The following is a 24285-nucleotide window of genomic DNA, read 5'->3' on the forward strand; positions in this document are numbered from 1 at the left end:
GGCTGAACAACGCCAACTCTCTCAGCCTGTATTGAAAAATTATTGTTTAAAATACAGTGTGTACAAAATAGATACACTAAGTTTATACAGCAAATGGGGTGTACTATATATGATACATTTTTATTTAAAACCACAAAAATCTAGTTTTGCTCTTCATTTTTCAAAGCTACTGCACTATCTCAGCTCCACCTTTTAGCAAAACTTTCCAAAATAATGACCAAGCTACTAAATTTCAGTGCCAATGGCAGAAGTTTGAGATAATGTCAAGCAACTGTATAAGATTTCTTAGACTGGAAAGTGTTGCACCTTTATTTGAGTAAGAGTATGCCTATGATTTATATTTAGGTCCACGTATACTCTCTGTATAGCATATATATGCATATATGGTGCTTATGTAAGTGCATACATAATGTATATGCTCAATTCCGCTGTATTGCAATAAGGTCAGAGGCAGAAAGAATCTTCTTTTATCACTGACTGTTGAAATAGCACATTCAAAGTTCTGTCCTATCAGGAAAGAATAATAATATCAGAGATTTAATTACTTATTTTTATCTTTCTGCATGCCATGTAGAGAAAGAACCTTGCTCTAAAGTTTCCAGCATTTCCACTGATTGGGATTAGCATTGGTTTGATGAGTCAATGGTACAAATGAACAGAATAATGAAAATGCAAATTTTAAATACATTGGACACAAGTTCATGCATAGTATGTGTGCAATATTTTCTGATTAACTGTAAGCTTGACTTTGAGGTACTGTCTTGTTGCTAATAGGGCTGGAATCAAAGTCTTTCTTGTACAGATTTACATTCAGATTCATATGGATTTAATCTGAAATCATCTATCTGCATCACATGAAAAATGAAGTAGAATAATCTTTGGAAGAAACAGTGTATGTCTATGTAGAAAACATTTTTATAGTTTTTCAGTTTGTCTGTCATTTGAAATTCGGTTTCTAGATTTTGTTATTGTCTGGATGAGAAAGTCTTCAAAATTGAGGTCACATGGCATTAAAATGATGAACGACTCTTGAGTTCACAATGTGTTGTAGTGGTAACTGTCACATGGCAAGTGAGGTGTCCTTTACTACTACATTAAAAAGGTGGCGAAGTGATGAATCAAAGGCTTGCTAAGCCATTCGGGTACTGCTTTTATAAATTAAGCTCACATACCATTTAAACCAGGAATGTATATCTTCAGAACTAGGGTTTATTAACAGCTTGCTGTGGACAAACATATTAGCTTTGTTTATCTGTAGACATGAAAAATAGTGTATATATTAGCTACAGGGAAAGGTTTCCCCATACACCATGCTCCACAGTGCTGGCTGTTGAATATTTGATATATTAATACATATTTATATTCTGGAATTTGGGCAGTGATTGTAAAGTCAGGCAGATTTAGTGCCTAAAACAGTTTATAGCCTCAGAGAAAAGTGTCAGTATAAAAATAATCATTTTGTCTTAGTTCTTTACGCACAGTATCTTTTTTTCTCCTTGTGAAATCAAACTTGAGATAAAATAAGAAAAACAATCACATTCTTTTTGAACTTATATCTATTCTATTCCAAATCTCCATGCTAATGGGGAACACAAAACCAGAGATGCACAAGTTATGGACTTGTGAAATATATTTTCCAATATTTCTCTACTAATCTATAGATAAATATAAGATGTAACCGAGACTATCACAATGAATATTCACCATCATATATCCTGCGGTGGCAACTTTTAGTTTAAAAGTCATCATAGTCATATGTAATTTAACTCTGTTACTCATAACTTGTTAAAGTTTTGCAATGGTGCTTCATTTTGCCAAGTGCACTGAAATATATTTTTCTACTTGGGTAATGTATACTGAAATATAGAATCATTTGGGACTTTCCCCTTCAATAGTGGCAACTGAAAATGTTTAAAAAATTATATCCAATGTCAGTACTATAACAAAGCTAGTATGAATGTTCACTTGCCTTTACACTCCTTCATCGTACTCTGACCACTGGCCAAGGAACTGAAGTTGGCCTACTATCAACTTTGCTGTCACAGGTACACTTCTGTGCAGCCTGGAGTGAATGAGCGAGCGCTCAGGGTTATCCTTCTGCACTCTCAGTAGCTAGTTACAGTAACATTGAGATGCTCAAGGCAAGTCTGCTCCCGAAAGCAAAGAGGGAGTGAGTAATTGTTGCTTAATTGGAGAAATCTAATTATATGCAAAGGAAAAGGATGGAAACTTAAACATTAGTAAGTCCTACCTGCTTTGGTCTCAGACAACACATCTTGAACTGGTTTAAACCTCCGTTTCAACTGCACTAAGTTATTTGGGTCAGTTTAAATTCAGGATGCCCTGGAGACAATCATGATTCTTGATGGAAATTGTTATGAATAATGGGGCTATTTGACTATAAGTAGAAAATATGTTCCCTGTTAAATCAGTGTCACCCCAGGCAAGAATATTATTCTCCCAGCTCTTTCCTGTGACCTTCTCCCTTCCACCCTTACCCATTTGCTCCAAGGCCTGCTCTGTCTTTACCACATATAATAGCTCCCCTGATGGCTACAAGTTGCATTGCAGGAGGTGGAAATTACTTCTCATAGTTCTTCCGCGTTTTTCACTTTTGGACATAGGCTTTGACTAAGTCCAGAGGGGCAGTCAGATGGCAAATATCTTTTTTTTCTCTTTTTTTTTCTTTTTTTTTACATAATCATCCATATCCAAAAGACAATGGGAGAAAGACATTCTAAGAAACAGCCACCCCCTGCATAATATCTGTTCTCTGACATAGTTCCACTGTCATTTAGAAGTACTACTTTGGAAGTGCTCTACCATATGCTCATTATCTGTGATCCCAGAAGGAAGATATGCTAGTAGATGAGCATGTGTTTTTTATTCCCCCATTACTATGTAATTCACACCCCTTCAAGGTCAATATAGAACAAAATATGGAAATTCCTGGACATCTTTATGGGGACTCAATGAGGACTTATAACCAAAGGATGTATTGATTCTTCATGCATTGCATAACTGGCACAAATAGAGAGAAGCAGTAGACTCTTCCAAGACTATTCATTAACTATGGTTTCTTGAAATTTTAGAAATTGTAACAGGTTCACTTTCTGGTGAACTTCACTGCCTCAAAAAGTAGAGGTTGAGTACCACATGTGAAACACTCTTTGGTCTAGTGATACTAACCAGCCTAATAATAGTGGTAAAATCAAATACTATTAATTTAAAAATAATTGAAAATGTTTCAGTAAATATTGTGGCAAATCTATTAGCACAATTATTAATATTGGACCTAGATTGGTTAATATTCTTCATTAAAATGTAGGAATCACAGGTCTAGGAGGCAAATTTGCCTTTCACAAGGTCTGAAAAGCAAAAGAAACTTGCATCTTAAATATGTGAGTTAATGCTAGACAAAGAAATACTTCATTTTAATAAACCTGGGTTAGAACTCTGACTTTCAAAAAATGCAGAAAATAACTGAAAAATAATGTAAGACATGTCACAGTACAATAGCTGTAGTACAGTAACATCTTCTTCCTTCATGTCTTTCCATCTAAAGCCTATAATTTTTTAAAATTATATTAATTATTCTTCCATTATGAATGCAGAATGAAAACCTTTACAGAGTTATTCCGGTGCATCGCTTCCAATGCTGAGGTTAGCTACAGAACCTGTGGATTATTCATGTGAGATAATGCCAAGATCAGCTTTGACTGTATATAGAAGGGCAGATTCAGATATCAAAACCATTCATCACCGGGACAGTCAAGCTTATCAAACCTGTTACAACAGCACATTGAGAATCTGCTTTACTATAAAAAGAACTGCATCCAAGAAAAAATATTGTAATGAAAATATTTCATCTGGAAACCACATAATTATAAATGATAGGATAAACTCTTCTCCTTTCTGAAAGCACATTATGTCACATTAATTTTTGAAAGACATTATTTTTCTGCAGTTATACTGAATAAAAGAGCAAGAGCATTTAGTTTTCGTATTTCCAGATTAAGAATCAGAAAGACATGAAAAGACTCTGTCAACTAAGCACATAGTTTTAGTTGTGACTGTTTCCAAGCTTTCAATCAAACATTTATTTTAAAAACATCAGCATGTCTCTGTGCATCATGAAGACATCTACTGCCAAGTGTTTCCACTTTCATATATACTTGGGAGAAAGTTTCTTTCTTTGTGTCAACAAGACAAAATACTTGAAAAATTGAAATGCTGCCAACTATGTCCTCAAAGTTCTGTATCTATATATATATGTGATTTTTTTTTGCTAAATTTGAGTTTTTAATACTATTACTCTTAATATTATAATAGTCCTTAGGATTCCAGAACAAGTGCCAGCTGTCTGCAGCCAAGAATTTACAGAATATAGGATAAGAGTTAATGTTGAACATTTTCTTGTTCCAATATACAACTATTAGGCCACAGTATAGGCTTTTTGTTATTTATACTGCTCTTTCAACAAGAAACTGCCTACTGTAGGTGGCACCTGTTTCATTTGAGTCCAGCAATCTAAAAGTTAGATGTTCAGCATAAGCTGCTGATCTAGAATACTTCTTTTGTCAGTGGGACAGGAACACGCTTCTGGAGGATGATTCTCCCCATCCCTAGGTGATGAAAATGAGCAATATCCTGGATGTGACCGTCTTCCAAGTGTCCTGAATCTTTCTCCTGATGTAAAACATTTTTCCAAAGTCTCATTATATGACAGATCGACTCCAGATAGAATCTGCACAAAAGACGCATAAAAAGATATGCTGAATTAAGTCTTAGATGAATAAAAATAGAAAAAAATTAATACCATAGAGGTGCAGCTCTGAAATTTCTATAGAAATAATCCCATTGGCTTTGATTTGTGTTTGCTTCACAAAATGCCATAATTCTACTGCCAAAACTTCTAGTTGTGTCTAATACCTGTAATAAAAAATTAAAAGATGACTTTTAGAAGGAAATAACAAAAAAAGCTAAATCAGTCTATAGCATGAGTGTGTTATTTTATTTTTTAGACCTACAAAAATCAAAAAGTTCTAATACTTATGTAAGCAACTACACTTATCAGGGAATTACACAATGAAATAAATAAGTGCATCCTATTTTAAGAAGGATATCACAAGACTCATATTCTCCTCATTAGTATTTCAGTTATGGCGATTCAGAAATGGACAACGTCTACGAATAATCAGCAGGGGTCGGATTACAAGCACTTGGATGACTAAATTTCCTGTGGGGTTTGTCCTCAATAGATAGCCCTCAGTTTGTGAAGTTTACCACACACAGCACAGATATTTTCCTTTTGGAACTATGTCTTGCTGCAAGTATTTTTAGTCAGGTTCAATGCAATGTCAACTTCAAGTCAGAAATTGCACAGAAGCCCAGACATGAGATATGACACTTGAACCCTAGACTAACCATGTGCATCTGTTAAAAAAGATTGTGTTTATGGTGTCTGTAAGAGTATCATATATTATATGTAACAATAATGGTTTCCCTGTTTAAAAAAAGGGAAACCTGCCTTTGCTGCCACGTTATCCATTATTAAACATTACCTTGTAAAATTCAAATTCAGTGAAAAATGTCTTTCAAGTGCAGAGTCCTACACTTGTGTTATTTCTGTTACTATGCTTATGGTTTCAAAGGTCTTTTTTCCTTTTCTTCTCTTCATAGGAAATGATCTGTTTCTAGTTGCAGTGCATGAACTAGGACATGCTCTGGGCTTGGAGCACTCTAATGATCCCACTGCAATCATGGCTCCATTTTACCAGTATATGGAAACCGATAACTTCAAACTACCTAATGATGATTTACAGGGCATCCAGAAGATATACGGTATGTCATTCTCTAATTAAGCAACATAAGTTTTTTGCTTTAGAATATGCTTGAGGTCCTCCTGTCCATGCCACCTCTCCAAAAGAGTTTGTTAGTGTAGACTCTGCCAGTTGTTGTGTCACTTCATATGGGTAGGCCAAAGATTTTGATGAAGATCTTTTACTTTCTTTCTCAGTGTTCACAACTTGCATTCAAATTTGCACTCAACTGGAATAGTAATTTTGAATGTTTTTAAAAGCCATAAAGAAAATATCTGGAGAAGGATCCTGAACTATGAAAGTATTAAGAAATGTAAGCCTTTAACCATAACGAGCTTATTTCCACTGTAGTCCAAGCTTGTGTAACTGGATTAATTTATTGCTTCTCATTTTATCAGTTATAATACTAAACAGTTCCCTGGATGCACAAAATTTGTGGTCCTGGAAAAACCCTTTCTTGTGATAAATATAGCAAATTGATCTCAAAAGAATGTTATTACCAGCCCAAGATTTTGAGTTACCTTGGGAGAAAGAGGCCTACTTAAAAATACGTTTGTTTAAGTTTTTTTGTGGCCTCATATAAAAGACATGAGATATAAATAAATTCTGCAGGGATCGAATTCAATCTGACAAGGCAAGGTATTTGAAAATTAAGAAAAAAATCTGAAATAGTAACATTATTCTGATTATGGATTGGAGGTACCACTAGCTCCTGTTTCACTGTTTTTACATTTCCAAAGACATGGTTTTGTTCTTGATTTTAAAGACTTTGATGCCATTGGTATCTGTTAAACAGTCTGGATTTTTCTTTAAAAAGATATTTTGTTTTTCTCTCCTACAGTGAAAAATCTGTGGTATCAGTATGTTAATGCTATGTATCCAGTACATATCATTTGGAATTGCATTGCTTAATATTCCCCAATTAATTTTATATTTGATTCAATTTTGTACTCACAGTTATTTTCAGTTTAAAGATTTGTCAGGTTTATATTGAATATTATCAGGGCCATCCCTTGTTTATCTTTACTACTAGAAAGGACAACTATGATGATGTGGAATTACTGTACTGCTAACTAGGACCCTGCAGCCTCCATAAAAAAATCGAGTTTTTTATGTTAACAAGCTTTTTAAAATATTATGTTAACAAGCACTGATATATATTTTCATAAAGCATAAATAGCAATTTCCAAGTGATTGACTGATCAAGTTTTGTTTGGTTGGTTTTTTTCATGTGTGATTAGCTGGAAGGAAGGTTGTTTCTCATGACCTCATAAGTTGGTAGTCTAGACTTAAGGGCTAGACAAGAACATTTTGCTGAAAACTAACTGCTAAGCTCTAACAGCTGTGGGCTATACATTAGGAGAAATGTGTTACCCCTGGGAAGTAATATCTGACATCACCACCAAACGGCATATGAAAACTTTGGTTTGGGGTTAAAAACTTTCCAACACGAGCTACTGCAAACTGATTTCTTTGCTCCTTTTAAAATCAAGAAGTGATCTAGATTCATATGCCTCAATAAAAATGTCACAACTATTAAAATAATTACTTTGGTCTGCAGTATTCCTTGAAACACCATTATTAACTGTAAATTATAAATGTCACAAGCCTTAAAACTGTGAATGAAATAAATGCCTTATTAAATTGTATGACAACCATTTGGCGAGTTTAATATTTCCTTACATAGTCCATCTTGTTCTTTAAAAAGTATACTCTCTTTGAAAAAGTGTCGGAAAATCAAGTGCCATTTATGCAGTTTTAGAGTTGTCTTAGTGTTCAAAAGTCTTCCTGAAGCAGGTCGTGCAAATGATATTTATTTTTTAAAGTCAAAATTGATTATGTATTTCAATGATTTGGAGAGAGCCCTAAAGAAAATGAGCAAAATTAAAGTGTTCATCTTGTTTCCAGAAATCTTACTGATACAACTTAAACTTCTTATCTTTTTGTACATGGAAAATATAAGTAAACATAGTAATATGTGTAGAAAGGGAAAGACATTTTCAGTAGACCCATTGCAAGTCATTCAGTATGCCATTAGGGTTATGAATAGCATCTGTCTAGGATGGCCATTTGACTTTCAGGTAGGGAAATTATGAGTGGGAAAGTTATTTCACCTGTCATCAAAGTCTGTATATTATGACAGAAAATGTATTTGAAAGAAGAAAAATGTTTTAAAACTGCTGTATGGAGTTTCAGTTTTTCACTTTAGTTCTTTTTAATCCCTTTATCCTCAGAAGAATTCCTTTAATGACCAGGTATCTAGCTTTGTAAGACTCACTGCAAGATAAAAATTAAAAAATAAAAATTAATTTCAGTATATTGAAGAAAACACGTGAATTATGGGGTTTGTTTATATGGATGCCTAGGATTTGAAGTCCAGTTTCAAGAGCTCCTATACATAGCAAGGGGCATTGGGGAAAGCTGGGAATGTCCTGTCACTAATGCACATGACAGTACGTGGCCTATAAAATCGGTCAGTAGGAAATACAGGTATGCTACAAATATGCATATGTGAATTGATGAGTGGCCATTAAAAATATGGATTGAAAATCCATTGAATGCTGATGATCTTATTAGGAACAGGGTTTTTTTTTGTTTTCCGTTATTTTGTACAATAGACAATGATTCTGTTTTAACAGTTCTTACTCAGTTGGTAAAGTATGTGCTGTGAATTACTTCTCGTCTGAAATGATGGTGGACTATGCATCCGTTGCAGGTTTTAATGGAATGTAATTCCAGTAAGGAAGGAAGATTCTGGATAGTGAAAAGTAATTATTTTCTTCATTTGTGCCTTGATTTTATGGTAGTCATTCATGATACCCTCTAACAACCCAGGGAAGGTATGTTAGGTCACTTTTTCCATTCCCCGTCCACTGTAGGATTTTCACTGCTTACAGCAGATTTTTGTTGTGTATTTCTTCTCTGAGTGCCACTGCTGGGCATGTAAATTACATCCTGCTGCTATATTTTTAAAGGTCCACCTGACAGGATCCCACCACCAACGAGACCTCTGCCAACAGTGCCCCCACATCGTTCAATCCCTCCAGCAGACCCGCGGAAGAATGACAGGCAACCTAAACCTCCCCGGCCACCCACTGGTGACAAACCTTCTTATCCCGGAGCCAAGCCTAACATCTGTGATGGGAACTTCAACACTCTGGCTATTCTTCGCCGGGAAATGTTTGTTTTCAAGGTAGGAGGCTGTGATTTTTTTCAATGTTACATCAAATGTCTACATTTCTCCTTTTTTTTTTTTTGTTTTAAAGCAAACTCTCATTCATCATGACTCCACTTTCCCAGCCTGCTCACAGTTAGAAAGTTCAAGAAAGAAATTAAAAAATAAACATGCACATGGCTTAAATGTCTAGCAGAGGACTGCCGTAATGTTCTATTTTGGGAAAATACCCATGTCAGCAGAAACCGTAATGCCTCAAAATGTAAGGGTAAATAAATACTGCATGTTATGGAGAGATAAAAAGTGTAAATCAACTCATGAATAATAGGAATGATTTTGTTGGGAATACAGCCACATCCAGACATACAGTAGATATTGTGTCTTCAACACTTTTTTTTTTTTTTCATGGAGGTATAATTTCAACTTTACAATTAGATCTGTCATTTAAAAAGGAAGTTTGTCATTGTATTGTGGTTGCATTGTAACCACAATATCTAAGTGAAGGTCGTTGCCACAAAAGTCTTATTGCAAATGTGTCATTGTTTATTTTCATTCATCTTCTTGCTCTGAGCTGAAAATGTGGTACATACAATAAATTGAAATAAACAAACTGAACTGAAAGGCAAGCTTTTGATAGAAGGACTTTGCTAAGACTCACGGGCATCAAGCCATCTTCGGAGGATGATCTGCAGTATGGTTTCCAGAAGGCATTGAATGTTGAAGAATAATTACAGAATCATTATTATTCATTCTCTTAAATCTTAAACCAATTTGCTGACAGGTAGTGCTGTGCAAATGTTACAGAAACAAGCAACAGGATAATCTATTATTTTGAACTACTGGTATATCAAATTTGCTTAAGCACTAGGAAGTGTGGGGTCTTTGTTTTGTAAATATAAGATATGATCCTTTTTAACTTCAACATTATAGGTAGAGAAGGAGGGTCTTTCACGGGAATAAATAACAGTTTTCCCTTCAGCAATAGTGTAAGTACAAGGGAAATGCAATGAATTTTTCCCAAAACATGAAGCTCCCAATTCAATGGCTTCTGTTGCCCTATCTGATAGGCCCCATTTCTCCCTTATATGTTTTCTTTTTATTTAATCTACCACTCCAGATAAATCTTACTAGGAAAGCTACCCAGATTTTCACTTTCTTTAGCATACCTGAAAAAAATATGTATAAATAGCTTTACGCAAATTCATTCAACATTATTGAGCTACCTTCCCAACCCAATGGGCACGAAATATTTTTCCCATAAACAGCTAAGGATTTTGCCAGCCCTATGGCTGTCAGTCCTTTCCATTTGAATAGATGGCATATCTTCAAACACTGGGAGGTCCTGAACCATCAGTCTCTTTATGATTAAAACTCAAAGGTTAAGGAAGAATCTAATTTTCTAACTTGACATTAAACATGATATTAAAATACCTACTTCAATCTCACGTTATCCACCTCAAGAGCCATAGAATGTATTCTCATTGATTTTAGACATAAATCAACAAATAGCGAAATGCTATCCCACTAATACAAAATTTCCTGTCTAGCCAAGTCTGTGTTCCTGGATAAACAGATTCACCACCTTTACTAATCACTCTTACCTATTCTGATTGAAAATACAAATTAAGTTTTCTCCAAAAATGTTTACTGCTTGCTGCCTTAACACTACGTATTTACTATACAGTTTGTATGCTTACTAGTGTGCAAACTGCATTTATGTTCCAAAATTAAAACTCCATGTATGATCCACTCCCTAATTAGAAAACACAGTAAAACGTTGTCAGTGAACAATGACAACTAACGGAGTGTCTACAGATTTCATGTTTAGAGTCTGACTCTGCAAAATGAAGTTGCTGCAATCATAAAAGCAACATGTTGGGAAGGGAAGAAAGAGATGAAATTTGTCCAGATTAATTTATTCAAGGGTCCCACAGTTCCTTTTTTCTCCTCAGGATACCTGGGAGCACGGTAAGGCATGACTTGGGTTAGCACGCTAAGCAGTATTGGAGTTTACTCAAGCATACGTATCTTGACTTTGTAGTCCGAGTGTCTTTGAATGCTTAAGTTAGTAGGCCTTAACCTTCTGTTTTGTACGTTAATTTGCTAATGAAGATTTTTGTCTGCTAAAGGGGTTGCATTACCTCTTTGAGGTTTTTGTTTGTTTTTTTTGTATGGGGGAAGGTGGTTTTTGCTGTATGGGGAGGAGTATGAAAGGAGCGGGAAAAGTCAGGGGTTGTTAGTAATTTTCAATTTACTTTGCAGCATCTCAGGGGGGCAGGTTATAAGGAAAAGCTCAGCATGTCAGACTGTAGCAGGAGCAGGGCAGGAATTAATTCTCAGAAGGTATAAGCAGGAATAAGGACTGAATTCAGGGAAAGCATTCAGCAACGGAGGAAGCAAAGCTGGAAGTTCTGTGATGTGGCACAACAAAAAAGCCAAACCTCTTTGCCCTTGCCCCTTAATGCTAGCACAAGGATAGACTGGGAAGTCATGAGTGATGGGCTGAGAGCCAAGTACAGAGAGGTGGAGAACAGGAGGGGATTGATGGCAGTACTGTACCAGGTGGAAACAATTAAAGAAGAATTATGACCTTCATTGGAGGAATTATTGCTGGATAGTTCCCAGATGAGTTAAATTAATAAAGTTGGAGGCTAATCAAATGATATCCTTTTCTTTCTTTGTCTTTATCCACAGGTCTATAATGATTGTGTAGTGGCAGATTTTACTGCCTTCTGAATGGCACGTATGCCATGTACCAATTTCAAATTGAAAATAGACACTTTTTTATCTCATGGGCAAGTCTCAAGCTCTGGAGCTCAATTTGTTTAAAAAATCCTTGAAATTGCTTGGGAACTTAGCCACAGAGTTGAAGAATGTGAGCCCTTTTGAATAATTAAATTATAATTTAAACATAAAACTGAAGCACAAAAGATACGTTTGAGATACACTATGGGTTTTCATAGTAGGTGAAAAACAATACTAATTTTAAGAAGATTGTTTTGTTTTGTCTGTTGAGCTATTAAGTACGCTTAACAGTATCAGAATATTAGAAACAATTTCTATGTTCAGTCAAATTGATGAGCTTTGTCTGTGGTTTTAAGACTATCCATCATTCTCAAATGGATATATCCAGAGTAAAACTGAATAACATTAAACTTAAAGGGAAAATGGAATTTATACTTATGCAACCCTTTTCATTGTTTTGCCATCACTTTGGCAAAGTAATATTCCTGGCAACACTTGATAAAACTTGTAGGGCTATAGAAATTAAATAAAGAGGAACTGTTCTTAATCTAACGTGAACAGTAAACACAAAAGTAAAACAATCAATTTATTAAAGATTTCCAAAGATTACCAAATAAAATTAGGATTTTGCCGATCAATTGTTTTCATAGAAATGATTGGATTTTAAGCAAAACAAAATTATTTTTCGTCAAATATACACGGATTACTGACATATAAAGGTATTGTCCCAAAAGGACTTCTTCCTGAATTCTTTGAATTAGATGTCCTTAAAATGCCCCTACTAGCTTTAAGGCTTGGGGACATAGTGTACGATAGAAGAAAAATATTAGTTAAAATCAATGTATTGTAAGTATTGGTTTCAGTTGTATGAACTGATATGTTAAACTGTATGAAATTTATCTTAATTGAATGCAGTTTTTTAATTATTGCTATTATTTAACACATGCTGGAACTGGTATAAGCAACCATCAGGACAGAAAAATTTCTATGCCAAAATACATGAGTGTCAAGTTTTTGTCTTGAGATTCCAGTTAGCTTCTGTATTTATGCTTACTGCAGTTAGTATTTATCTGTCACTCTCATTTCCAAACTATTCTCCAGCTATTTTCTCCCTCGGTTTAGTTAGAACTCCCCTGGGACACAGAAAATGTCTGAAAATGGCGAAAAACAAATTGGTTTCCTTTGCTGGGAAAGTTGTGTGGAGTGGCATGACACTGTCTACCATTTTAATGGAAAAACATCTCAGCCATTGTACATAGCAATATGTGGTATCTGACAACACTGTCTTTTCCTTAAAGTCTCCTGAGAGCACCTCTAGGGCAACTGCACCATGAAAAGGAACCCCATTGTCTAAGGTCACCAAAAAAGATCCATTAGTGAAGAAGTTTACAGCATATATTTCCACTTCCTGTGTTCTGTGAATTCACACTGCTTTTCCAGTCTTCTATAGCAAAACAGTTTTGAAGATAACCTAGGATGTCTTATCAGTAAAGGTACTAACTTTAACAACTTCTGAATCTTTTACAAAGTGAAAAAAAATAATCGAAGGGAGCGAATGGTTGCACAGAATATATTGTCTTTCAAAGGATGCAGATCAAGTAACACTGGTTGCTTATTCTGTTATTTTTGAGGCACATATAGCTTGTATTTGACTCTACGTGCTGATTGTTCCTTGGCAACAAAATTACCTCTAGTTCTGCTTCAACAATCTGTGTTGCTGCAGTTAATATCCTTTTTCTTTATGTCCTTTTCAGTTTCACAGATTTTACCAAAATCCTTAGTTTTTTGAACAGGTTACATCTAGAAAAATAAGCACTAAATGTGTGGAATTTGTCCTGCGTAATTAGCAAGTTAGAGGGACAGGTGACTGCTCTTTGTTTATGTGACACGGGTTTTTGCTTCATAGAAGAACACCTTATATGGGTTGCACCTGTCCTTTCTTTGTTTAATGCCAAATCTTTAAGAAACAAACGAATGGATCCTATATAATCCATAATGGTTTTAGCATTCATGTTGGAAAAGTTAGCTCAGTCCTTGAAGAAGCATTTTTAAACACTGTCGTATACTAGGATGTTTGTTGAAATGTAAGTATAAGAGAAAGAAGCTTGTCCGTCAGAATAATGGCATTTACAGCTGAGAGAAATGTCTTCTGAAATGTTAACATTACAGACGGTAGAATATGGAACCAATTTTAGGGAGGCCTTAACAAGGCTGTGTTTTACTATTTTATAGTAATTTCTCCACAACTCACAGGAATTTGTTTTCTGACTCTTCATCTGCTAAGAACCATTGTAAAAACATTGATGACATACCAAACAAGCCAAGCCAATTAGGCTGTCATTACCCCTTGGCATTAGTTTAGACTGCAGTTGCTTTTATACATAACTGTATAGATGCCATTTAATATCCCTTTCAGAATTGTGTATTTATATAGAGTATGCTGTTAAACACAAAAGGAAAAAAAAACAACTGTTTCTTGATATGTGGTAAACACATGAGGAATTCTTAAGGCATTTTAGCAATGGCTATTTAATCGTAACTGGTAGGTCTAATAAAAAATCTGTGAGATGGAGGGAAAATACTACTAACAAAAAGTAGAGACAAAGAATCAGCTACAGTACGGGACTTGACTCCACTGTATTTGAACGCAGACATTTTTTCAAAGCTCTTCTGGTCTGTTTGTGTAGCTGTTTTTTGTCGTGTGATGCTGTGGATGTCTGGGCTGTCAGTTGCAGCCTGGGAAAGTTCAGCAGAGGATGCTGTGGAAGTAGACACTTTGGGATCTGAGAGGGAAAACCACTTAACATCTGATCTTTAAAAGACTGGGAATAGGAGGTCAGAAATAGTTAAGTCTGCAGAGAGCAGACTCCTTTCCCTGTACTTTTTATATCATTATGTTAGGAAGAACAATCTGGTGGAATTTGCCATTTTTGAACTCGTAAGGGAGGAAGGCTGTTTTAATTCAGGTATGTTGAAAAGGAAGGAGAAAAGCAGCAAAAACTCATTGGGGACTTCAGTGTATCACAGCAGACCAAGCCCATTGGAAATGTACAGGATGTATGTTTTGTGGCACAAAAAATAAATTGTAGGATGTCAAGACGGAAAAAAGCAGGGACATTCTGGAATACTACAAGGTCATAGCTTGTATATTTTTGATAAATGGGTACTTTTACTGACAGATGTAAAAATATTTTCCAAATGTTACCTAAACCTTTCAGTGTGCTTCTAAGCTAGGAAAAGATTTTAGCTAACACGTTTCACAGGTTTAAAATGGAAAGCACGGTTTTCTTCATCACTGTATGGAAAGTAGGTAGCATATTCCATCCGGCTGCAGAGGAATTTAGACAACAATGTGATTACCTGGGCAGTAATTGCACCAGAGTAGTTCAGTTAAAAATCCTTCTACCCTCTCACCTTTTAAAAAATTGTCTTGGACTTTATTACGTGGTTTTATGTCCATTCAAAAGATGTCAACCCAGTCATAGCTATATTTATTGTCTAGCACCTACTAACCTACAGGTATATTTGTACACATATAAACATCTATAGAAAGTTCGAAAAAATCTTAACTATATTATTAGGGCTTTATTTACAAAAGCATCAGTGTAAAGGACATACATGTTATTGAAACTTGTAAGCAACTTGAACTGATTAACAATCTGTACTATCTGGCTAATAACATTCCTATTATTCATGTACTAGCCCATTAGAAAGTATAACCTTAGCAGGGTGCATGACTCAGTATCTTCAGCAGCGCTCTAGATTTGTCAGAAGAAAGAGTACTGTTTTTTTCCAAAAGGCTATGTTTTTATTGGCAAACAATGTGGTGTAAAAGGAATTGATCAGTAGCATAGCAGATGGTACTCAGCTCCTCTCATGGCCATCATATGTGCTTTGCTTTGAATTAGATACAGTCTGTTCTCTGAGGCCAGCTCCACTATACACGTGGTTCAGATTTTTCTGAAGGGCAGCTATCTCTCAGACACTAGTGTCTTTGACTGTGTAGCCCTTGAGAGTGTATCACACAAGTGTTTCAACCAATGCAAGTGGTGTTACCATCTTGTTAACATGTAATTGCTCACACAAATAAGCCTTCACAGGCAAAACACATATTATTATTTCTGCTCATACCATTTTTTGCGTGACACGATGGTGGTACCTGTTGCTCGACTACCTCCGTACTGCGAGTTTGAACAATGCGCATTTCAATACAGTCCAGGGAGAAGAGGTAGATTTAACAGCTGTGCTGAGACATGACCTTGACTTCACAGACTAATATCCTTCTGAATTTTCTTTTCCCTGAGAGAAAAACAAGGCAGAATGGCTTGTTTAAATTCAATTTAAACACACGAAAAAACTTTTTCATGGTAAACCCTTACAGATTAAACACTGGAACAGGTTGTCCAGAGGAGCCGTGGAGTCTCCATCCTTGGAGATACTCAAAAGCTGACTGGACATAGACCTGATCAGCTGGCTGTAGCTGACTCTGCTTTGAGCAAAGGAGCAGGTTGGATCTCCAGACTCAACCCTTATGTGATTTTGCATAGCAACTGAAATACAGGCACTAAAAAGGCATAGCCTCCCAAAATGTTTCTGTGTTACCTGTTCTTCCTACTTTCCTCCAAAGGAGAGATCAAGTATTTCTTCCTACTCCCCCGAAACCTCCAGAGGTCCCTTCCAACCTCAGCCATTCTGTGTTTTCTGTGAATCCACTGAAATGTGACCGTTTCACCCATTCATTTCCCAGTAGCATTTGATCCATCATGTCTTTTTAGGATATGGCACTCACAGGCAATAGCTAGTGAGAATTGGTCAGGAGATTTGGTCAGGTTTTGTGATTTCTGTATTCAGCTTAGAAGAGACCAGGCAGAGGAGATTGGTGTGTGCGGCTGCTGCTCACAAAGCACTAAGAGGACTGCAGGGGAAGGAATGTCCACCTTTTCCAGCTGTGTGAGACAGATCCTCTGCTGTCTCCTTCTTCTGTCTCAGCTTTCAAGGGAAATCACCCTGCTTTCTAGGGTCAGGCCCTGGGCTAAAACACTTTATTCAAAGACTGACCCAGTCCAGTCTCTGTGAGACTTTCACCATCTCATGGTGAGCCGTTAATACCCACAAAGGGCATTCCCTACCCCAGAGGGTCCTCACAAATTGAAAAGAGGTACTTCAGACTCTCTAAGAGTTTTCACAATGGGGTGGAGAGACTGAGCTTAACAGAAATATTCAAGTACTTGTATGAACCCATATACAAATGTGGTGGGAGAATTTGGGACAATGTTCATAAAGGTTTGTACAGTTAAACGTGAATCTTAACAAATTCTTATTTCTGATTTAGTTTTAATGTAATAAATACTGAAAAATTTTAGACTAAGTATTTGTAAATCATAGGCCAAAATTCCAAGAATTAGTCATTCTTTAGAAGCTTTTTTGTTTTCTTTTGTTTTCTTTTGTTCTCTTTTGGTTTTTTTTGTGCTGTTTTTAAGAGTTGAATTGGTGGAATCTGAACATCTCTGTTACTGTCTGTAAGCAAAAGGATATAGTGGGTCAAATTTTTATGTATTCTTAGGAAAGTATTTGTAACAATACTGAATTAAAAAAAAATTATAACTTTTTCTTGATCCACAAAAAATAATCCACAGGATCATCCAACTAATTATAGCATGCTTATATGGTGGTTTTGTATTTAGATTTGCTATTTTTCTAAATCAATGAATATAACTGTTCCTTTTTTGTTCCCATATAGCAAAAGGTTGTTCTGAAATCTAATTGACCATTAACTTAATTGTGCTTTCAATCAGAACAAGTTTTACATACTGTCAAATGCAAGAAATACAGAACAATTATAGTTCTGCGTAGCACTTTAAAATAAGTGAAAGACGTTAAAAGACGTTAAAAATACAGATAAACAAATGCACGTGAAAGACTTTGATCTGGCAGATTTACTTCTTCTGAGTAACTCAAGCCTAGACAGAGAATCTCATTGCAGAAAATATATGCACATGTGCCTTTGATGGGCATAATTGCTTGAGTAAGGACTAATGACGTGAATTAAACTTGAAAGATGAAATCCTGATTTATTTTTTTTCCCTCACAGTTACAATATTTCCTTGCTGCAGTCAGAGAATCCTGTGACCCTATTCATTTTTCACTTGTTATTTTACTACAACAAAAATGACTAACAAAAATATTTAACTGAATACTAGGGTTCAAAAGGTATTTAATTTTCCAGAACTTCCCCATTTTCAGAGACTCAGTGCTTGAGCAAACTGATTAAAAATATTCATTGGCAAGAGAATAGAAAAAAAGCATTATTGACAAAAAATAATTGCAAAAACTCACAGCAAGGAATAATCTAAAATTACATGGAGGCATATCTTCAATTTTGTACCACCAGCAAGTGTTATCTTGTAATATTAACAATACATTTTAATTGGGGCTACATCCTAATGGAACCAAAGGGAGTAATTGCAGAAACACTTCAAGCACAAGGCTTAATTAAAATTTCTTGTTGTACAAAATTGTGGCCTTTCAACTAATTTAGGTAAACATTTTGTGAAACAATTGGAATGACTTGTAATGTAAGCTATTTCAAGCAGTAGTATTGATCAGTCTTGGAAATATTTGCTTTATCTTGATTTACAGCTAAAACTTTAAATTCCAGAAGTATTTGTGTATTTTTAATTTCTTTGTTTCTTTTTTTTTCCCTTTCAAGGAGTTGAGGGTCCACAAAAAGAGGTTTATTAGACATTTAAATGAAAAGAAACTAATCTCATTTGTTCCTCTGAATTAGCCATTTCCTATGCAAAATACTGCACTACTGAACAGCTGAGGTCTTAATTATTTACCAGCATTATTATTAAATCTATTATTAGAACAACATTCATGTTTATTTTGTTCAAAAAATCAGTCAAACATGATTCACACTATTGATAATCTGTTGAAAAGTATCAAAAAGTTACAATAGATATTTATTTCAATCCTATATTTTCTTGGTTTTTATGAGATATAGCTTGAATATTTTTTAAGTGTTGCCTTCCTTGCCTGCTGAGTGAAAACTCAGCCCAGTTGAAAGTAATGGGGACAAAAAATTCCATTGACTGTAACAGATTCAAGATTTCCCTCAGAATGAAGTACCTTTGACGTGACAGGGAGACTATTTTGAGTAATATGTATTAGGTAAAATAACACAAGAAACAGCAGATTAACCAACCATATGAAATCAAAAACTGTTTTCCTATACAAAATCAAATTTGAGTATACTACTTGTCCATTCTATAAATGAGAATGAGACAGGGATCATTTTAATTAATGATTTGACATATCTGTCCAGTGAGAATATCTTCACTGAGGAGAATAAACTGTATTAGGTCAAAGGTTATACTTGATAATGACAGAGTTCAACACTTTCCCACCATTCTCCCTAGCAGTTCACCAGTGTTTCTCCTCAGTCTTATCACGATGAAGCCTTTGTTGATGTTTTGGAGTCTGGCCAAATTGTACATTCACGGCTTATCTGCAATCAGATGTAATTTACAATATTGCATATTCATATAGAAATTTGTTCACTTTCTTCATGACCCTGTATCTGAGTAACAGAGACAGTGAGCAAAGACAATCAAATATCTACCATTATCTTATTTTCATTGTCATGACAGATGTCACTGTTGGCTGCTCTTTGCTGGATATACCACTCTTAATGGCCTGTTTTTCTCTTTGGCCACTGCTGTCCACCTCAAAGTTGAGTCACTCCAAGAATATTGCAGTTCACCTTCTGATTACAGTGGGAACTTCTACATTCTTTTTCTAATCCAACCACTTCCATGGGGGAGAAGATTTACTTGGCCTTGCCCCATGCTACTCAAAGCTAGATTTGGTACCTAGATTTTTTTATTTTTGTTTTCAGCATAGTTTCATAGATCACAAGCATTAAACTGAGATTAAACAGCATATAACATCTAGATGTGTCACTTCAGGGCATGCTCTAGTGGCAGAGATTGTAGGTTGTTTGGTTGGACTCGATGATCTCAAAGGTCCTTTCCAACTATGAAGATTCTATGATTCTATGATATTAGTGTCTTAGCTTGTGCCAGCTTCAATCCAAAATAACACTCATACACTCAATTATAGAGTTTCTTTCATCATGTTTTCTCCTATTTTCGTAAGTTATCATTTCATCAGAGCTCATTGCGTAATTCATGCTGTAAACAACAGGAAAGATTGAGTTATCAGCAACATTTATTCAGATCATGCTGTATACTTTTCAAATCTGAATTTATTTATGCCCTGGTCTGCACATATAGCTCTTTACAACTGACTTGTGTGGACTTTTGTACATCATTTGAGGATTTACAAACAGCCTCTTGTTAGTCCATTACCTAAGTGTTTAGTTAGCTAGTTCATTATTTTCAATCTCTCTCAGAATACTTGTCTTCTCAATTGCACAATTACAATAGCTAGGTTTTGGGGCAAAAGCTTGGGACATTTTGGCCTTTGGAGTATTGCATTAGTTGACATCCATGGCCACTGAGGATAATACATGAACAAAAAAGGAAACTTAACAGAAATATATACTTATTTGCATTTAGAAAGGTTGGCGGCATGTATAAAATTAAATGCATTTTTACATTGTTTACAAGTCTCTGGTTCCTTTTGCAAAGAAACCACAGCTCTAACCTGAATACTTCTACTTTGCGATTTCTGAAATCTTGCATTTAGGTATACCAAACCATGGAAGTTTTGAAGGCTGATATACATCTTTTCACATCTACTCGTTAAAGGTAGACATATGTGGACAGAGGTGGTATGGCCCTGAAATCAGTAGGGTAGGTCCTCTTCCATTTCCGCTACACAGATTGTGTAAAAGGAGTGGGATATGCTCTTGAGAGCCCCAGCCTGGTTAGAGTAGCTTCAGTCTCTTGTTTATACATGGACTGTCCTAAACTACTGCAACCAGGAGGAAATACTTAAATTAGTCACTATTTCTTGCTATCACCTGTGGTTCTGATATGACTCATCAGGGCACTGAACCTTCTTTTGGTCTCCTCAGAGAATGCATGCAATGTGCAGTGTGGGGAAGGCAGGGAGACTGGATAAGTGGTAGGATGAGCACGTAGTGCATCTGCACTTAGGATCACATCGAATTGCATCTGTATTGCAAAACCATGAAATTTGGCTTCAGTAATTATGAAGCTTCAAGGGAGGGAGATTATTATTTTAGGTCTTCAGAGAGGTAACAAATGTCAACATGAGAGTTACCAACACAGCTGTTTTCATGCTTTGTACTTGTGTATGTGTGTATGACAACCTACATTGTGGTTTCCAACAGCTCATGCTATGTCCTCACCCACTGGCATCCATCTTTGTTTACAACTTGTAATGTTAGTGTTCTATTAGGAACATTTTGTCCAATTTTTCACTTATTCTTTAAATGTTTTTTTCTTCTTACTTTTTGTGAATGCTTTCCTATTATTAGTCACAGAAGCATAGAATCATAGAATGTTTTGGATTGGAAAGGACCTTCAAAGACCATCTAGTACACCCCCCTGCCATGGGCAGGGATATACATATGCATATGGAGAGAAACACAGATGTGTATGAATTTATGGGTACGACAGAAATATGAAAAGACAGGTGATATAGTGATAAGTCATATAAATATTAACATAAATACATCACAATTCATTCAGAGTAAAAAGATCACTGCTTAAAGGAAATGAAAACTGTATTACATCTAGGAAAAATATTTTGAGTACTAATTTCTGTGTTCCTACAATATCAAGAATAGATTTTTGATAGTTGGTTTTGGCTGTTCTTGGTGGATATAGTTTGTTACTCCCTCGTCTTCACAAGCTTTTGGCCAAAGAAAGTAAATGATAATGACTCATATTTTATTTCCACAGTGATAAGAGATTTAGAGGCTTCCTGTAGCTGGAAATTATGCTAAATGATCTCCTAGACATCCATAGTTTACAAGCCACAGGCTATTCATGTAGGTGAATATTATTTTTTCCTGAGTGAATCCTTCTGTGCTCTATTTGGAGTTTTCCAATCTTCTTGGTTTGCCAGTGGTATCTAGCTGGGTTAAAGAAACTAGAAACAAGTATTTATGGCTTTGGCTTAGTCACAATGTCTCCATTTGACTTCTTTTAGTGTTTTCCCTGCCTACATCTAGAAATTTTGATGAAGCAGGTCATACCTTCTCTTTTATTGTCAGTAACTTTTGGTTATCTAAAACGATAGTCTCCATTCCATCCTGCTTTAATTCCTGTGTTTTGGGGGTAAAAATAAAGAAAGGGAGTTGACTTTGCTTTCCTCTGTCCTGTTTGATTTTCAGGGAGTGCCCAATTCTGTCTGATGACTCAGACATATTTGTAGTAGTTGTTAAAATAGTCTGGTCACCCCTCAGGCAGATGGTGAAGTATCCTATTACAAGGGATAAAGTGATAAGGGCAGACAAGTAGAGAAAACACAATTATTCTGATTTCATTGCAACAGTCCGTCTTACAAAGATAAGTCTGTCCTGGACCATTTTCACATATTTGTGTGTCTATTCCTTACAAAATGTGGAGTCAACAATTTCAGACTGATGAGAAATAGATAGAGTATAATTCTGGGGGTGGGGGGAGCTAGGGAGGAGTTACGGAAAAAAATGTAGGCACACAAAATCAAATATTCTTTATTCTATTCTCACAGACCAAGTTGGATAGCAAAAATAAATTACAAACAACTGTGGAAAAAAAAAATACTTAATTTTTATATAGGATCTGAGGTGGTACTCTTGATCTTCTCCAGGAAGGAGACTTTTGTTCTAAAGGTCTGTGCTATTGTTGGTAAGACAATATAGCATAGTGCTAGGGAATACTGTGCAGCTGGGAAAAGAATCTTGAAAATACTTTTATGCTGATATCCTGTTTATTTCTAGGGAATTGCACATGTTTTCAAATCCACTTGGCAATTTTATTAAAGGGAAAAAGGTAATCCAAGATTCTTGTTTTTTTTTTTTTTTAAAGGAATGGTAAAAGAGGCTGTAAAAGGGTGGAAGAAAAGCGGAGAGTATGACATATAATATCAGCAATGACTTGGAGAATGGAGGGCATTGTAAAATTAGTATTACTGAGCTTTCATAGAATAGAGGCTCACAGGTTTGTCAGATTTAAGCTAGCAATCTGTCATGGAAAAGTATTGGTTATTTAGTTTCCCACAGAGTGCATCAAGAAGGGAACGTGTTAGTGTAAGAGAAGTTCCAAGAAGTAGATGTTGGTAAATGGAAAAGGAGATTTCACTCATTTGAACACCGTATTCATCACTCATCCCATTATATTTCCAAGAAACATGATCATGTGTCGACACAGCCTGTATAAATGCAGGCCTCTCAGAACACCGATCTTCATTACAACTTGGTTTTACACTATTTGTAAAGAGACAAGGACAGCTACTGCAAAGCAGACATCTTCACCTCACATTGTTATAACCACTTATTAAACCTTTTCACTCCTTTTCATTATTTAGCCCCTACTATATACCTGACTGGCTTCATAGATGGATCTATCAGGAATCGCTTGTTTGAATAATATTACATAGAAAGGCACGTGTATCAATGAAAACATGCCATATTTTTTTTGCATTTGAGTCATCATTTTTTTATAATTAAAAACGCGCAATTTTCTTACCTTTCCATGGTGCAGAAAGGACCATTGCTCCATGAACTCATGGAACTCATTAACTGTTATGTGAACTCCCTGTGAGTACAGGAAACAGAACTGGGTTCACGAAAATTTACGGAGGGTTTTGTACACTCAAAGTGTAAACACTGGGGAAAAAAACAGTCAACTGCTCTGTAAAGGCCTAATATTCAACCTGTGGATGAAGTGTTTTGTGCAGTCCTTCATATGCATGTGCTGTTACCTACAGAGCATTAGGGGGAATGAGAGCATTCCAGAGATGCCTGGCTGCAAGCCTAGATTTGATGTCTTTAGAGGTCTTTATTGTGCCTCTTTTATGGCCGTCTGTTTCTTCATATTGGATCATCATCATGTGGCAATGGGAACACTTTATAGAGTCTTTATAATTTTAGTTATTTGGACAAAATCAGAATGAATTGAAATGCTGAATTCAGTTAGGAATACAGAAACCCACCCAAAGGGAGATAGTTATGTTTTCTTTTTTTTAATTGAATGATCAGTTGGCAAAGAAAAAGTATTGATGACATAACTCTCATACCTGAGTTGTTACTGCTAATATGTTCTGGGACACATCAGAAAAGCAATAGCACCACGCAATATCATCTCCAGCTGCACCATAGTGCAAGGTCTGTAGCTGTCAGACTTGCCATCTGAATAGATACACAGGCAAGTTCAGATGTGGAAGATTTTCCAGGAGGAGCCAAGTGCTATTGAAAGTATATGATAGTGATATAGTACGTGATAATCTTCCACATAAGGCCAAAATCAACCCATAGTGTTGTTAGGGGTCTCTAAGATTGCTGAGTTTCAGGGGTAAGATCTAGTGTCACCCAGCCGCTGGTGGTAACCAAAGACTCTGTAGCAC

At 35.8% G+C, this 24285-nt stretch overlaps 1 protein-coding gene across 1 annotated transcript in view; it reads left to right on the plus strand.

Annotated features, from left to right (window-relative positions):
• Positions 1–24285, plus strand: part of MMP16 (matrix metallopeptidase 16) — a 196414-nt gene that overhangs the window by 128886 nt on the left and 43243 nt on the right. Inside the window, exons 5-6 of the mRNA XM_054191367.1 lie at positions 5683–5844; positions 8798–9015. Coding sequence (XP_054047342.1) covers positions 5683–5844; positions 8798–9015 — 380 coding nt within the window. The remainder of the gene's footprint in view (positions 1–5682; positions 5845–8797; positions 9016–24285) is intronic.

The sequence above is a fragment of the Rissa tridactyla genome, chromosome 2 (assembly GCF_028500815.1).
Source record: "Rissa tridactyla isolate bRisTri1 chromosome 2, bRisTri1.patW.cur.20221130, whole genome shotgun sequence".
Taxonomy (NCBI): domain Eukaryota; kingdom Metazoa; phylum Chordata; class Aves; order Charadriiformes; family Laridae; genus Rissa; species Rissa tridactyla.